This window comes from Alligator sinensis, unplaced genomic scaffold (genome assembly GCF_000455745.1).
Source record: "Alligator sinensis unplaced genomic scaffold, ASM45574v1 scaffold85_1, whole genome shotgun sequence".
NCBI lineage: Eukaryota > Metazoa > Chordata > Crocodylia > Alligatoridae > Alligator > Alligator sinensis.
Window position 1 is genome coordinate 80171 of NW_005841891.1, and position 15747 is coordinate 95917.

At 41.2% G+C, this 15747-nt stretch overlaps 1 protein-coding gene across 3 annotated transcripts in view; it reads left to right on the forward strand.

Annotated features, from left to right (window-relative positions):
• The window catches only part of PPP2R5C (protein phosphatase 2 regulatory subunit B'gamma), a 143141-nt gene that overhangs the window by 30581 nt on the left and 96813 nt on the right, over positions 1-15747 (forward strand). The window contains exon 1 of one of the 3 annotated variants that reach the window (XM_006018014.3): positions 11272-11456. The exons of the other annotated variants lie outside the window; for them this stretch is intronic. Coding sequence (XP_006018076.1) covers positions 11363-11456 — 94 coding nt within the window. The 5' untranslated portion in view covers positions 11272-11362. Of the gene's footprint in view, positions 1-11271; positions 11457-15747 lie in introns of those variants that run through there. 3 annotated transcript variants of the gene reach the window in all.

Here is a 15747-nt window from a genome sequence, read left to right on the forward strand (position 1 = left end):
TGTTTGTCTTTGGTCAGTTTCCTTCTGTCCCCCACCCCCCCCAAGCATATAGACATTAATGAGTTTCCATTATGCCGCTTATTACCCATAGCTATGATAAGTTTGTTAGAAGAAAACTAGTTTTGTTTTCACTAGGATTTATTATTTCCCTCCTAAGCAACTGGATATATATGCACACCTGGATATACCAAAGACATCTGTATAAAATTGGTAGTTGTGTAATATTCATAGTTTCATAGACGTTGGGGTCGGAAGGGACCTCAATAGATCATTGAGTCCAACCCCCTGCATAGGCAGGAAAGAATGCTGGGTTCAGATGACCCCAGCCAGATGCCTATCTAACCTCCTCTTGAAGATATTAAGAGAATAAATTTTGTTGACTATCAGATACAGGAGAAGCAGGATTTTACCTGCTACAGTACTTAAAGGCAGGATCTTCTCTGTGTGTAGGGTAACTTTAGGTATCAAGTTATGTACCAGTTGTAAGATAACGTTGTATTGATTAAAATACTGACTTAACATTCTGCAAATTAAAGTGTAACAGTAGAAGATGTGAGCTGCCTCAGGGGCTAGTATGTTAAATGGGAAAAACATGATTGCAACATGGTACAAATATATTCTAGTTCATAGAAATCAATACCTAGAGTTGTTTGTTTTTTTTTGGAACTTCTGAAGCTTCTCAGTGCACATAAACCATATTGTATTGGCTCATTATGGAAAGTAGTATTCTGGCCTTGTCAGCATTTGTGCCTTGATCTAATTTTTTGGAACCTTTTACCTTTGCACTGTTTTTTTTATTGGCACAAAATTATAGTGAGGACAGCACTGAGCATCTCTTGCTCTGCTATACCAAGCAGGTTAGGTGGCTAGAAAATAAACTTTATTATTATTATTATTATTATTATTATTATTATATGGAAGAAATCCAGTGACCAGGAAATGCTTCCTAACTTAAAGTTACTGTCTGAAGGTAAATTTTGATTGAATACAGGGGTGATCAACCTCTGGTCTGTGGACCAGATGTAGCCCATGGAGCCTTGGCATCTGGCCCATGAGGCTCCCCCTGACTTTGGAAATTTGGTGGTAGAGGAGCAGTGGCCATTAATATGAGTACCATCCCTGCCCTGCCAAATTTCCAAACTCCAAACCCCACACAGCCCATTGAAGCCAGGTTGTGCCCCCTTCCTCCCCACTATGAGACTGAGCCACACGCCTTTCCTCCATCTGGATTGGGGCCAGGCCACAGGGCTGGTTTGGGGCTGGGTTGCCCTCCACCCACTCCACATGACTGAATGGTGCCCACTGCACCCACCCAAGCACCGGATGAGAACCACAGGCCAGATCCAGCCCGCAGACAGACGGGGCACTGTCAATTTGGCCTGCAGGTGGAAAAGGTTGAGCACCACTGATTTAATAAATCAGCTGTAAAACTATATGAGCAGGGCCTTCTATATTTAATTTTTTTTGTTGCATAAATGTAACTGAATATTTAAATGAACTTGTATGATAAGCTTGCTATGCCCTCTCCTCCCCCCCAATTTAGCTTTGGAAGCTTTCCTTTTAAACATTTTTTTTCAACTTGTAGTTTACATTGCTATTTTTATTAGCAATTATCTAAAGCAGCAGCCTGCAACCTTTCCAGGCTTCAGGCCAGAATGACCAAGCTCAGGTCTGAGGTAGAAAGGAGGGTGCCAAGACCTAGCTGCTGCTGCTTCTCCCCACTACAGCATTGTGGAAGTACTAGCTGCTGCTGAAGCCACACCCCTAATTGAATGAATAACACTTTAAAAGTGCATTAAAAATGGGCTGACCAAAAGGAAGTCTAGAACATTGTGGACACTGCCCCCTCCCCCAGCTCTCCCAAGTCAAGTTGCCCTGCAGAGGTGGGGGCAGGGTGACGTGGCCCACCAAGCAGGTGGGCAGCAGTGTCTGCCTGCCTACCGGCCTGGTGCACTATGTTGCTCTGCCTCCCCACCAGACTGCACCCCAACCCTTGCATTGCCTAGATGGTTACTTTTAACTCTCACCAGCTAGCTGAGACTAGCCTCCAAAATCGAGGACTGTCCCAGCTAAACCAGGACGTATGGTCACCCTAATTTAAAGGCAAAGAAATAAAACTACTATAACTTCACATTTTCTGATTTCTTATGGTTGACTTGATTGGTTCTTTTGAAAATGTTTTGGTCTATGAGTTCAAGACTTTTTTTTTTTCCAGGCTAACTTTAAACAAGATCATGGGATTGTGTTCATAAACATTATTCTGTTCAGTTACTGTATCAGACACCTACTCCTTGCCATCAGAAAGTGTTAAGAGAAAGTTCTTCATCTGCTACTGGCAGCATTTCCAACCAAACCTGTTCCCACTGAAACTTGGATAGAATCCATGAAAATAAAGGCTCTGGAAATATGTGGTGCCTTATTTTCAACTCTTACCTATCCTTCCATGTATTTCAGATCTCTTTAAAAATAGCTTCCTGTTATGACTTTTTTATTGTTTTCAGGAGTAGATTTGCTAATTAGTTCTTTTGCGTAGAGTTCTGTCATAATCATTCAGAACTCTTTGCCAGCACATTAGATTCTTCCTTTCATAGAACCTTCATTAGCCACATACAGAATCTAATTTTATGCATTTAAATACAGGTGCTTATTTGTTAGGTAATTGGGGCAGGATTTGAGGCTCCTGCAGTTGAGGGTGAGAGATTCTTTATGGTTTTGTTATTTAAAAATAATTGTTTCTACACTTTAATATCGAAACTAAAGCACCCCTCAGTGAAAAGGGGATCCAATAGAAGCTCTCCATAAGCAGGGTTTGGACACAAGGAATCATGTCCTGGAGCAAAGGCCAACAGTCACCCAAGAAATGGCAAAGTCTCCGCTTCACCCATCTGATCTAATGGTTAATGAATCAGTTTCCTGGGGATAGGACCACAGCACAAAAATAAAATGAGGGCCCATATGGGGTTGTGCATAGTACCTGGATTGTCTTACCTGGTCCTATGGATTGGTCACCTTTCCAAAAACTGATCCTTAAGCTATTTTTTTCCATGCTTAAGAGAGAATGTGTTTCTTTCTCGTATAACCTTGTAATTTTCTGTGTGAAACAGCACACCTTTTTAACTATATCTGCCCATAACAACTTTATCTTTCTGGACTATACAAACCTTGGAGTTGAATTTGTAAGCCTTTAGTCAGTTCACTTGCCCTATCAAACACCTACTCCTTAGTCAGCATCTGAAAGCATTAAGAGACAGTTTTGCATCCGCTACTGGCAGTGCTGCTTTCTTTTAATTTCTAAAGCCATTCAAGTACATCTTACACTTGATGAATCTGAGTACATCAAATTATTTTTTTCCCTTAATTTTCTCAGCTGTGGCAAACAACCATGCTAATATGGGTTTGTCCATATCTGGATTTTCCATCTCAAATGATTCTGTTAACTAATTCATTCCTTTTTAATTATTCTTCCTTTGTGTTAACTTTTGTGTCTTTAAATAACTTATTTAAAAGTGGAAGGTTTTGTTTTCTCTTTAATTGTTTGGTCTTTCTCATCTTCCCTGAATTTCTCCCTGGTATTTAAAAATTCTGACACCTTACTTGAAGGACTTAAAGTTAATATAGAAATAGTTATGAAAAAATCTGGTTCTGCTCTCAATTCAGGAGTAGGATATTTCCAATTAATGCATTTATTAGCTTGGAAAATAACTTGCATCCTGTGGTGGAAAAATTGACCCATGGGGGGCATACAGCAGTCTTCTCCTAATTGTTGTAAAATGGGAAAAATATGCAACCAACACTTTTTTTGTCTGAGGGTTAGAAATATGCTTAGAATTGGATATTTAATTGCTATGTTAAATAGGAAATTTGAGGCTTGGAAGGGATGTTTCAATCAGAATTGACCTTACTTGATAGGCCAAAAATTTCATTGTGAGGTAGCACCTGCCAGGGGTTTACCTTTTCTGGAGAATTCAGTTAGGTTGGTAGGCATTGACTGTTCCATCCAATGGAAATACTTTGTCAAGAAGGAAGAGTTGAAAACAGCAATGAGCACTGATGAAGGCAAATGCTTTGTAGTGCAGTTTAAGTAGTCTGCACAAAGAAGCCCCCAAAGGAGCCTGCTTAATAAGGAACTGAACTGAAAAAATTAATGCACAAACCAGTTGAGGTAGGAGAAGCAGATATTCTGGATCCACTTGCTTGAAAAAATGTTTAATTTGGATGGTAAAAATTGTAGTGTAAAGTATTAGGAGAGCCTTTCTCCAAAATTTGCTCAAAACCCTCGAGGTGAAGAGGAGGACTGTTAGAGACTCAGTCAAACACAAATGTACATATGCCATCCAGCCCAGACAGAATTTACATGATTCCATGGACTGAGATTGGCAGCAAGAGCTCTAATGACAAGCTCTGTGGCCAGATGCCAACTCTGACTCAAGCCTTAGAGAGTAGATGGATTATTCTGAGAAAATCTGCCTTACCATTGTCTAAGAAGCTTAATCATATTTGATAAGGTGGTGTCTGACAGTAAGCACTAGTGAAGTTCATGAAGATAAAGACCATGTACATGGGTAAAGACTCCCCTTTTATCTAAGCTGCAAGAGAAGTTATCTTATTCCAGGATGAATATTATGCCAGAGAACACGAGAGAGAAAATATCCAAAGAGAAATCCTTTCAAACTTTTCCATTCTAATCCACCTACCCCTCTTCATCTTCTGGGGAAGACCAATGCTGAACCTTAAAATTCTGGGCATTCTTGGGGCTGAGGTCCAAATCTTCAGATTTCAGGATCCTTCTTCCTGTCCCTTGTCCCCATGGCTTCTCCTCCAAAATATGGAGAATCCATATCCCTGCAGAATATGGCTGTCCTTTGCAGCCAGCTTCCTTATGTGCTCTCTGAAGCAGCCAGTGGAAGACCCTCTCTTCTATAATTCCTGCACTTTGTTGAGTGAACAGTTCCCCATCAACCAATGTAGTGCTTAATTACCTTCATCGTGGAATTCAGCCTTGAAAAGCTGATTTGCTTTGGGATAGTCAGCTTTTTTTTTTCCTTAGGGGACTTCTAGGTAAACAAAGTTTTAAATAAATAACTTTTCTTCTGAGCCCTTTCACCACTCCTTAAAATTTCAATCCAACAGGAAGGTGAAAAGGCAACTGAGAGAGCAGATAAGCCCCATATTTAAATAAAGTTTGTAGTCTGGCAAAGTACACAGATGTTTCCATATTAAACATGAGTTGTGCACAAGCAAATTTCACAAATTATGTTAGTTTAGGATCAAGCCCATTTATTCGAACTTGGATGTTTTCCTGAAATGAAAGGATTTATCTGAAGTTCTGTTGTCTGCTTCAAGATGCAGGTTAGTACTGTGGTTATGATACCTTCTTAAGTTGCCAGATAACTGATCCACTTGTATAAATCATTTAAACTGCTTGTCTGGAAAATCCCATGTTTCAGGATTCAGTTTTTTGCTTTAAAGTACTTCTAATTCCACAGGAGAAGGGCAAGAAGTGATGAGGGAAACCAAATTTCTGCTAGCAGAGCGGACAGAAAAACATTTGAGTTTTAGCTATATTGTTCTAAATTCATTGCTTTGAAAGAACTGTCAATCTTAGTTTTATTTACAACTGTCTTGCAACAAAAGCGTCTTTGTTTTTACTATGATTGGACATCAAGAGCTCGCTCGCGCGCGCTCTCTCTCTCTCTCTCTCTCTCTCGTGTTAATCTAATGTATGAACATTTCAATACATAGGAAAACAACAGTGTCATAGGTGTATCACAAGAAAAGTACCTTGACTTATTTTCACTAGCTACTGGTAGTAGATCGTTTATCTCCTCTTTTTGTTTCTTTCTGTGTAAGTATGTCTTATTCCAGGGATGGCCAACCTGTGGCACACATGCCAGAAGTGGCACAGGCAGCCTATGTTTATAGCTTATGGCAGATCATGGAAAGGACAGCAGCACAGTGGCAGCACATAGCAAAAAGTGGAACTTCAAATCAAACAGGGGAAAAGGACTGGAGTGGTCCTTAGGGAGAGTGCCAAACTAATTTGTAAGCAGGGCTCATAGTAGAGGTGATATCTTTTATTAGACCAACACAATTTTTGCAAAAAAAAAACCTTTAATTGCAAGCTTTCAGGCACAAACGCCCCTTCCTCAGGCATTGGAGAAAAGACTGTAAAAGTCTTCATGGGTGGCTTGTCTGCCAAAAAGGTTGGCTCCTGCTGTCTTGTGTTGTTTTATTATTTGCAATTAGACTTTTCTTCTTGGGCATAAATCTGATTCCTACCTCCCATTTGACTGTACTTGTAAAAATAAATAAAGTCAGTGTTTGAAGAGAAGTACAGTGGAACCTGGCTCACTTGAGTCCAGGCAGTAATCCACTTAGTTTCAGTGGCAGTGGGTTGCCCAATAAGGGATGAGCCATTCAGTTGTTTGTGACTTCTGCTTCAAAGGGTGCTACTTCTCCAGTCAGCTGGAACTCATCAGCTGTCCTGTGCAGCTGATCAGAAAAGTGGTGCTCTCTGAAATAAAAAGAGCAGAAAATAGCTGAAGGACTTCAACAGTTCTATGTGACTGTTTATTGGGACAATACATACCCCTGGCTAGTTTATAATCCCTCATTTTAGTAGAGAGGACCAGAGGGTATAAAGAACCTAACCCTATAAAGCAGGGGTGCGGTTTCTATTTGTGCAACTGAGTTGGGGCCTAGTTTTGCTACCACAAGCATGAGCTTTCACTTACTCCATTTATTCCACCTGTAACCAGGTAACAGGTTATTCGGGCTGGGGAGTCAAAAGCGGCCAAATACAATACTAACCACATCGCGCTGTTCCAAAAGAGCACAACAGAAACCAGCTTCCTTTGCCACCTTAGTGTAGTTGGGCAACGAGCTTCAAGTGGACTTTTGCCCTCACCCCCCTTTTCAGTTGCTGAATGATGACAGGAGACTGCATCTACTCACAGTGCTTCTGGCCTGTGCAGAGCTCTCTTGGATGTTCCAAAACTTCAGATTCCCCTCAGTTTGGCACTGCTTGCACCAGAAACAAAACTCGTCTCCCTGTTGTGACTGCTGCTCTGGACACCACCAGCTACTTTACTGTGTCCTAACGGAGCGTCTAACCTCCCTATTGATGGACTAGAAATCTTTGCATCTCTTCTGATGAAATTAACGGCCACAGGGGCAGACATGCAAGAGGTAAAATGGAAGTTGTCTTACACTGATATAGTAGATGAGGTGCAGCATAGTCAGAGAAGAGAAATGCATTTAGGTGAGGTGAGGGAACCTACGAAACCACTCAGCTGGTCAAACTTTGCTGTAGTCTTAATTTTTAGCGTGATGTAAAACTGAATTTCACTTTGCATAAGTGGGAAAAGCAAGACTTGTTTACACTATTCTGTTCTCAATTTCTCTTGTGAAAATAAGAATTACTGTATTTACTTGAATTAGAAGATGACCCTGATTATAAGATGACGCCCAATAATTAGATTCTATATATGGAAAATTGTCTTTCCTTGAGTTTGTCCCCCTCCCACTGCTATAGCAGGGAAAATCAATCTGGGGAGTCAGGTACAGGTTTCCCTCAATTTTATGCAGTGTATGCATTCCCAGAGAGCAGCTCATAAATCGAATTTGCATAAAGTGAACCTAGTTTACAATGAAACAGATAGGGTTGTGTCCCCACAGTGCGGGGGAGGGAGGGAGTGAAGCTGAGGCTGGGGCTGGAAGGGGCGGGGAGAAGGGCATGGCGCAGCCCAGTGGCTGCAAGCAGGCGGCATCGGCAGCTCCCAGGGCTGCAGCAGGGGCCGCACCAGGCTCTTCACGGTGCTCGGGGTGGGCAGCAACCCCACTCACCCCACTGCTCTGCTTCTCCCCACTCACCTCAGCCCAATTCCTGCAGCCACTGGGCTGCACCGTGCCCTGAACCCCCTGGCACAGTGCAGCCCAGCAGCTGCAAGTAAGCAGCGTCTGCCAATCCCAGGGCTGCAGCAGGGGTGGGCAGCAGCCTGCAGCAGGACGAGAGCAGGCTGGAGCTGGCAGCGGCACCAGGCTTTTCCCAGCGCTTGGCAGCAGTGCTAGGAGGGCAGATTGCCAGGGGACTACAGTGAACTTTGGAGTGGCAGCTCCACCCCCCTCATTGCTGCAGCCCACCTCAAGCACCAGGAAGAGCCTGGTGCCACCACCAGCCCTAGCCCCCTCTTGTCCTGCTGCAGACAGTTGTCCACCCCTGCTGCAGCCTTGGGAGTGGCAAACGCCACCTGCTTGCAGCTGCTGGGCTGCACCATGCTGGGGAGGTTCAGGGCAAAGTGCAGCCCAGTGGCTGCAGCCAGCTGGCATCAGCCGCTCCGAGGGCTGCTGCAGCAGGGGCTGCAGCTGCTGGGCTACCCCTTTCAGGGGGTTTGGGACACGGTCCCTCGGGGAGCAGAGCCCCGGGGGGTTCGGGGCACTGCGCAGCCCAGCAGCTGCAAGCCACTGGCATCGGCCACTCCCAGAGCAGCTGCAGCAGGGGCTGCGGTGAGTGGGCCCGGTCCCATGGCCCTTTCCCTCCCCCCTCGCCTCCACTCACGGCCTTTTCCCCTCCCCTCACAAAGTCACAGACCTACCTGCTTGGGGGAGGGGGGAGCATAACGGTGAATTTACCTCACATGTAACAAATTTCAGGTATAAAAAGGATCATTGCATAAGAAGACATCAGCATAAATCAACCCCACACGCATCGAGGGAAACCTGTAGCCCCTTTGCCCTCTGCCCCTCAATTTCTTCCTCCTGCAGCCCCTTCTTCCCACTCCTTGCTGTCAGGCCCTGCTCTCCCTGATCACATGGTAGTGAGAGGCAAATTTGAAAACTAACCTTGAAATTAAACATGGCTATAGCAATTTGTATATAGTACCCATACACTTAATTCATCCAGAATTGATAGATGTTACTAAAACTGGCAGCAGTTAAAGTACAGCAAAACTCTGTCAGCTCACTTTTCAGCAGCATTTTGGCACCTACTTCTGTGTAGTACAAACTATATGCATGTTATTAGTCCACAGCCAAAGGCTTGTAATTTACCGTGTAGTTCATTGTGCTGGGCCCCAGCAGAGCAGATGGCACTTCAAGCCACAGTGACCCCACAGCTAAGCACTGCTCAGTACGGATGTGTACTCTAGATATCCCTTCCCCCCCCCCCCCCCCCCCCCCACCTTCCCCCCCCAATGATTCATGTGCTAATTACCCCCACTCATGACAGGAACTGGGTGCTCTTGTCATGAGACCTGGGATGCCCCAAAAATGTATATGTAGTGCTTCCCCATGACCTTAAAAAAAAAAGTGGGGGGGGGGGAGATGGGACTGCAGATGTCTTATTCAGATGGGTTGAAGTAATCTATCTTTGTGGTAGGTTCCCATCAGCGTGATGTGGGCCATGTATTTTAGCCATGCTCAGTGTTGGCTCTCTTTAATCAACGGCATAGTTGGTTTCTATTGCTGAGCACATGCTGCTTTTGGCAGCAGTTTAATGATAGTGTATTTAGAGAGATTTCCTTGTATGTGATTACAAGACTAGGGGCTTTTTTTTCCCCTCGTGCTGATTTGGCAGGGAGGGGGAAGGGGAAGGGGCAGGGGAGTGGAGTGGAGAAACCACCTTGTATTCAAGTAAATGTGGTATCTTTACTCTATAAAGGTTCTATTCCCTTGGTTCAGGAGGGTCTTTGTTAGTAGGATCTTATTATATCTGAGTATAATCTGTGTGGTGCTGTACAAAACTTTGCACATAGTCTTTCTCCCTAAGAGTTTACAATTTAGAGTGGGTTGACACCACTTGGCAGAGTTTATAGTTGGTCACGGCATACATAATTCAGTCAGAAGGCAGAGCAAATTATAGTTTAATAGACTTGGCTTTTGATGGTCTGTGTTGTGGGCATACATTTTCATATTGGAGAAAATATTCACAAATTCTAAATCATTTCCTATGATTTTTAGTTACTTTGGAAGACCAGGAGAATTGAGTTCCAGGTATCGCGTATTATGCTGACTGGTGCTCTTTTCCCCCACCTTCTTGACAGACCTTCACCAAACAAATGTTGATAGTTTAGGATGATGCTGTTAGACTTTAAGCATTTGCATTATATTAAAAATGGCTTTTAGTACAAAGATAAGCATAATAATGTATGTATTTCTATGAACAACAGAGTAAAAAGAAATAATCTTACAACTAATTGTTTCAAATAAATGCTGGCAATTTAAAATCTTAGATTGTTAAGAAATGTTTACATATTGTATCCCGTTAACAAAACGTTAAGTTATTTAAAAATGTAAGTTTTTAAAAAACTGCTATTTAACATTATTTTATGCATTTTCTTCACATTTCTCTCAAGTTGTACAGTAATAATCAAATGCCAGTTTCACTTAAATGCAGTTGTTAGTGTTGCAAGGCTTGCATTTCAAACACCTGAAGCTCATGTTTTATTTATAAACAAATATTACGAATGGAAACTTAAAAAAAAGCTGGATCTAATTTTTTTCCCCAGCTTGTAGGTCAAGTTAAGTGTTAAGGTGTCTTCATTTCAGCTTAGAATATACAGGAAGGAATAAGATGTAAAAGCAGAATTTTATCTTAATAGAAAACTTTGCAAAATTTTCCATGAACTGTCCATGTAATTACTTGCTAATTTTTTTTTAAAATGTATTTGGCCTGAATAATTGAGAGGCTGATCTGTGAAAGGTGATGTCTCTCACTAGATTTTTATTCTAGTATATGGTAACATACAGATTAAAGATGTGTAAATGAACAGCTTTTGAAAATTAGCATTGAAGAAAGGTGGAGTGAAATAATATAGCATGTATGCTTTATGAGAACTTTTCTTGAGGAATTAGTGAGTTTATTTTTAAAAGAAACTATAGCTAAAATGTTGTTATTTCAGTACAAATAAATGTATCTACTGCACTAAATGGTTTATACATGCATTTTCTTTGCACATAACATGGAAAACTAAGGATCAACAGAGAAATAATCATGGATATTAAGTCTTCTCTGTTCAAGCTTTTTTGTCAAGATAAGTTTGTTTGAGGCTTTGCTAATGTGTACGCCCAGGAAAAAAGGAGTTTTTGCTTAAGTTCCTGATGAATGGAGGCACAAGGAAAAGCAGACAAATGTAGAAGCTTAATACAGTGACAGGCACACAGAAACCTCTTTTCATTTGCAGTTTTTTAGTGTCATTTTAAGTTGTTGCTCTTAGCCAATCAGATTTCTCCTAGTTGCTGACATCACTAACTAGCCAGTTCCCTCCAGCTGCAGAGAGCTTCAGTTTCTGTCTCTTTTTTTAAACTAAAATGGAGGCTGGTTTCTTGCCTTAAGGAGTACATTGCCTTTCCTCCTGAAGCCTAGATGTTGACATGTAATAAAGCTGGCAGCAGGATGGTGGTTGATGCAGCCAACTCCAATGGGCCGTTCCAGCCTGTGGCCCTTTTGCATATTAGAGGTGAGTTATTGTGTGCGTGTGTGTGTTAGTGAATTGTAACCCTCTTTGGCTAGCTAATAAATGGCTATTGTGATTCTCAGATAAGGAAAGCAGGAAGTCTTTTGTAACAGAATCTGTTTCATTTTGATGTAGACCGAGTAAAACTGTGGGAATATAGAAATAAATCATTTTTACATGAAATGCTGTTAGAAGGATTGAAGAAGTCAGAGAAGCATTGCATTCATAGTTAAAAGCAGGTTTTGCTGCTTTCTCCTGTGACTCTCCCATCCCCCTTTCAGGCTGTGCTGATGTCAAAGGATGTGAAGTCATTACCCCAGAAAGGTATTGTGTGTGGGGGGCAGGGCAGAGCTAAGTTATCGGTACACAGTTTGTGTAACATAAATGTTTGCGCTGCAAAGCTTTTCCTGTGAGAACAAATTAGAATGCCTTAAAACCCACTACAGTCCGTAGCTGAATGTGGAAGACATTAGAAAAATACCAAGCATTAATAATGCATAAATAATGAAAGTATCTGGTATTTATTTGGAAAGCATTTCCTAGAAGTGATTTTTTTTTTTTTTTTTTTTACTTTTTTCAAGAAAAGGCGTTTGAAATTTGAATTGAATGTTTTGTCAATTGGCGTTTGAAATTTGAATTGAATGTTTTGTCATTTTGTAAAACATTGAGATTTATAGAATTACGACTGCTTCCTAATTTTACACTTTGCAAAAATTCTAATTAAAATAAATCTTAGCTTGCTTTTTTAGAGGAAAATATATATCACTTCTTGCAACTGCTGAAGTCTTATGCTGATACATGTCTGTCTTTTAAAGAGCTGTAAATAAACCCCCCAAACTCTTAACTGGTTATTTAAAGTGAGTTGTTCTGTTTTTAATGTCCATCTTTCATTGCATTTTTCTTTTATAACTTTTTATGAGATCAAACTCTTCAAGTTGGCCTCATCACATCGTATAAGAATTGTATTTAGGCTGTATTAAAAAACAGATGAATATTTCATTAGGTACTTCATTACCTAATTTCCCCAGCTTTCCCCAACATAAGGTAAAATTATTCAGAAGTACATCTCCAAACAAAATTTAATTCAGAAACATACTTTATGCAGCTCCTTTTATTAAGAACCTGTTCTGAAAGTTGAAAATTGTTAAAAAGCTTGATTTTTTTTTTTTTTTTTTTTTTTTTTGATTAAAGCAATTTAGAGAGATCAGAATTCCTTGGCGTACCTTTTTTAAAAACAGTAATATTCCCCATCTGTCTGAAGTGCAATTGACTATATCATGGTAACATGGAAGGTTGGCCTCTGTGAAGAAAAAATATCCCACAAATCTGAGCCCACGATCAAGGGAACACAGCCTCAAAGGACTGAACTATAGGCAGGGTTCCAGTTTAAAGGCTGGATTTTCTGGTACCTCAGGGGTTCTAAAATAACTTCTTGGGAATTCAGATGTGGAAAGTTTATTGAATAAATTGTGATTAAAATGAATTAATACATTGTAAACAATAGCTGTGATATTACTTTGAAATTTCTTGCCTCATGACCTTTCAGCGCTACCATAACACACATGGAGGCCAATCAGTCGTGCACATCTCAGTGTTAGAAAATGTTTTAGCTTAGTGTTGCCAAATTTTGAATTTTCAGTGTGCTTCCAAATTTTGTATGGATAAAAAAATAGACTGTGGTATGTGTTCCTCTTTTTGGAGGGGGCAGAGAAGGGGTTGCAAGAGGTTATCACATCTTTAAAAGGACCAACTGAAATGCTGGCACTTGAGAGAGAATATTATTCGAGTGTTTGGTATTGAAACTTGAAGAAGATCCTAGACGCTAGGCACTAGATAAAAATGGAGGGGGTGTGGGGCTTAATGTTGTGGGGCTTAATGTTGTGGGGAGCAAGTGGATATCAGCAACTCTTGACAGGCCGCTGGCTTAATAGCCATGGTGCATCCATCCACAGTTGATGGCTAAGCATAGGATATATGTAAATCCTTCTGTGCTTAGACTATATATTAGTATAATTTTATATTTAATATAACAATATTATGTTTTAATATTATTTTTTTTATAATAATCAGCAGTGAATTCTAGGTGCCAGACCCAAAGAAGCTAAATAGTCCTGTGCCTAAAAGCTAAGATAGCTAGGGGGTGAAGTGATGATGCTTATCTTACGCATAAGAGAACACTACCTGGGAAATGGGAGATCTGGGTTCTTGGTCCTCTTCAGCCTAAGGAGATTCCTATCCTAAGCATTTTTATTTAGGTTTCCCTCCCCCCTGCCCCCCCAACCCACACTCAAGAGTGTCCTCGTCACTCTTCCATAGAGTTAGGTTCCCTTTTGCCTGCTCTTTTCTTACCATTTGAATCCTTTATTTTCTCCCCAGTCATCTAGCTTTGACAGTAAGGTTGGAGACTTTCTTCATTCCAGTCTTGTTTTTAATTGAATCGTTAAGAGCAGTCTCCCGGGAGTGTGGGAGATGTGGGATTTAATCCACTCAGATTGAGGAAGGCCTGGAACCCAGGGCTTTCACTGCCTGCATGCGAGGTCTAACTGCAAGGCTATCATCCCAAAAGTGTGGTGATGTACTTTTTAATTAAAATCAGTTGTGAAATACTAATTGAGTATCACAAGGTTGGTATTGGGCATGGTCTGAGCTTGCCTACTGAACTTGGGGGACTTGGGCACAAAGGGCACTTTTACATGTGCTCTGGGGGTTGGGGGGCAGCGTTTTAATTGGAGCATCTCTGAGCTGCTCTAGTTAAAGTGCTGCAGTGTCTCGTGTGTCAGTGTCCTCACATTTCAAAATAGTGGCAGGGACTTTTGAACTAAAGCTCGTTTTGACGAGCTTTAGTTCAAGTGCCCCTGCCGTCGTTTTGAAGTACATGGACACTGATACACGAGGTGCAGAGCTTGGCTGGAGCACAGTAATTACCACGCTCCAGCAGACTCGATTTTAATTGAGTCTGCTTCAACGCACTGTAATTACAGTGCATTGGAGCAGCTTCCACACTCGTGTACAAGCACTCAAACGTACCTAGTTTGTGGTCCCCAAACAGCTTCTAAGTGTGAGGTGCCTAAATATTCTGCTCAGTCATGGTGGAAACGTCTGAGTTCACAGAGCAACTAAACTCAAGCACCTATGAGCCTTCTAGTGCTAAAGTGGTTAGGTGTGACTTTGTGAAATGCTTTCTTGGATTTAGATGGGTAATTCTACCTAGGTGGTGTCTGGGTGCCTGTGTCCTTTTTATTTTTCTCTTGATCTGACCCTGTGTGTTGGTCCTGAAACCTAATGAGAAATAAGTAAATACCGGCATTGAGACAAACAGGGAAGATCACAACTTTGTCTCCGTTCTTATCAATTTTGTTGCAGACACAAGGCTATGTTGGAGTCCATTTGAATGCAATGGGGAATTTTTTTGTTGGAGGTCAACCTTATTTTTAAAAGTGAAATTTTAGAATTTTGCTCTAAAAATTCAAAGAATGTGTTTTTGTACCAGGTCTGTGGCTATTCTATTGCAGAAAGAATGTATCATGTAGTTTGTTAAGGATCATATGTAATTATTCAGTCTTTGAATGCAGTCTTTCTAATCTTTAGTTCAAACTCATTGCGTTGGCCTATCGTATACATTCCAATTAGCCCATTTTGAGGCCACTAATTAGGCTATAACATTGTCAGCCTAGCTTTGCTCACTTTTGGGCACATCTATTCAATGTGTGAAAGAGAGATAAGGAGGATTTGTTCAGAAATGAAAAACTACTGTCTTAAATACTGTATATTTGTACTTGATATGCAGGATTTTTTTTAAAAATCCCTCCTTCCTGGCAGGAGTTGAAACCTTGTTTTCCTGAGACTGCAGACAGCTTCACTCTTTCCGTTGCTTACAGTTTTGCAAAACAGTAGCACAGTTACTCTAAAACTAGACTCTAGTGGCTTGTTTCAGCACCCTGTGGATAATAGTGAAACTGCCAAAATTATGTTGATTTATATTTCTGCTGCTTACACCTTGCCCAGGTAGCAAGAGGGAAGAGCAATAATTATTCAAAGGGCAGGAAGGTCCAAGAATAGACGAGTGTGTGTGGAGCGGGTCTGAACAGACGAGGATCCTTCTCCCTTATACCCCCCATTCCTTTTTTAGCTAAGAACTTAGCAAAGACTTTCCCTCAGTTCCATTTCCTTAACATTTCAAGGTGCATATCCCTGAAGGATTCCTACTACAAAAAGGTTGAGATACTTGATAGAGCTCCAGATTGCAACTAAGAGCAAAGGGAAATGCAAATACTATCTACCTGACGTGTGTAGG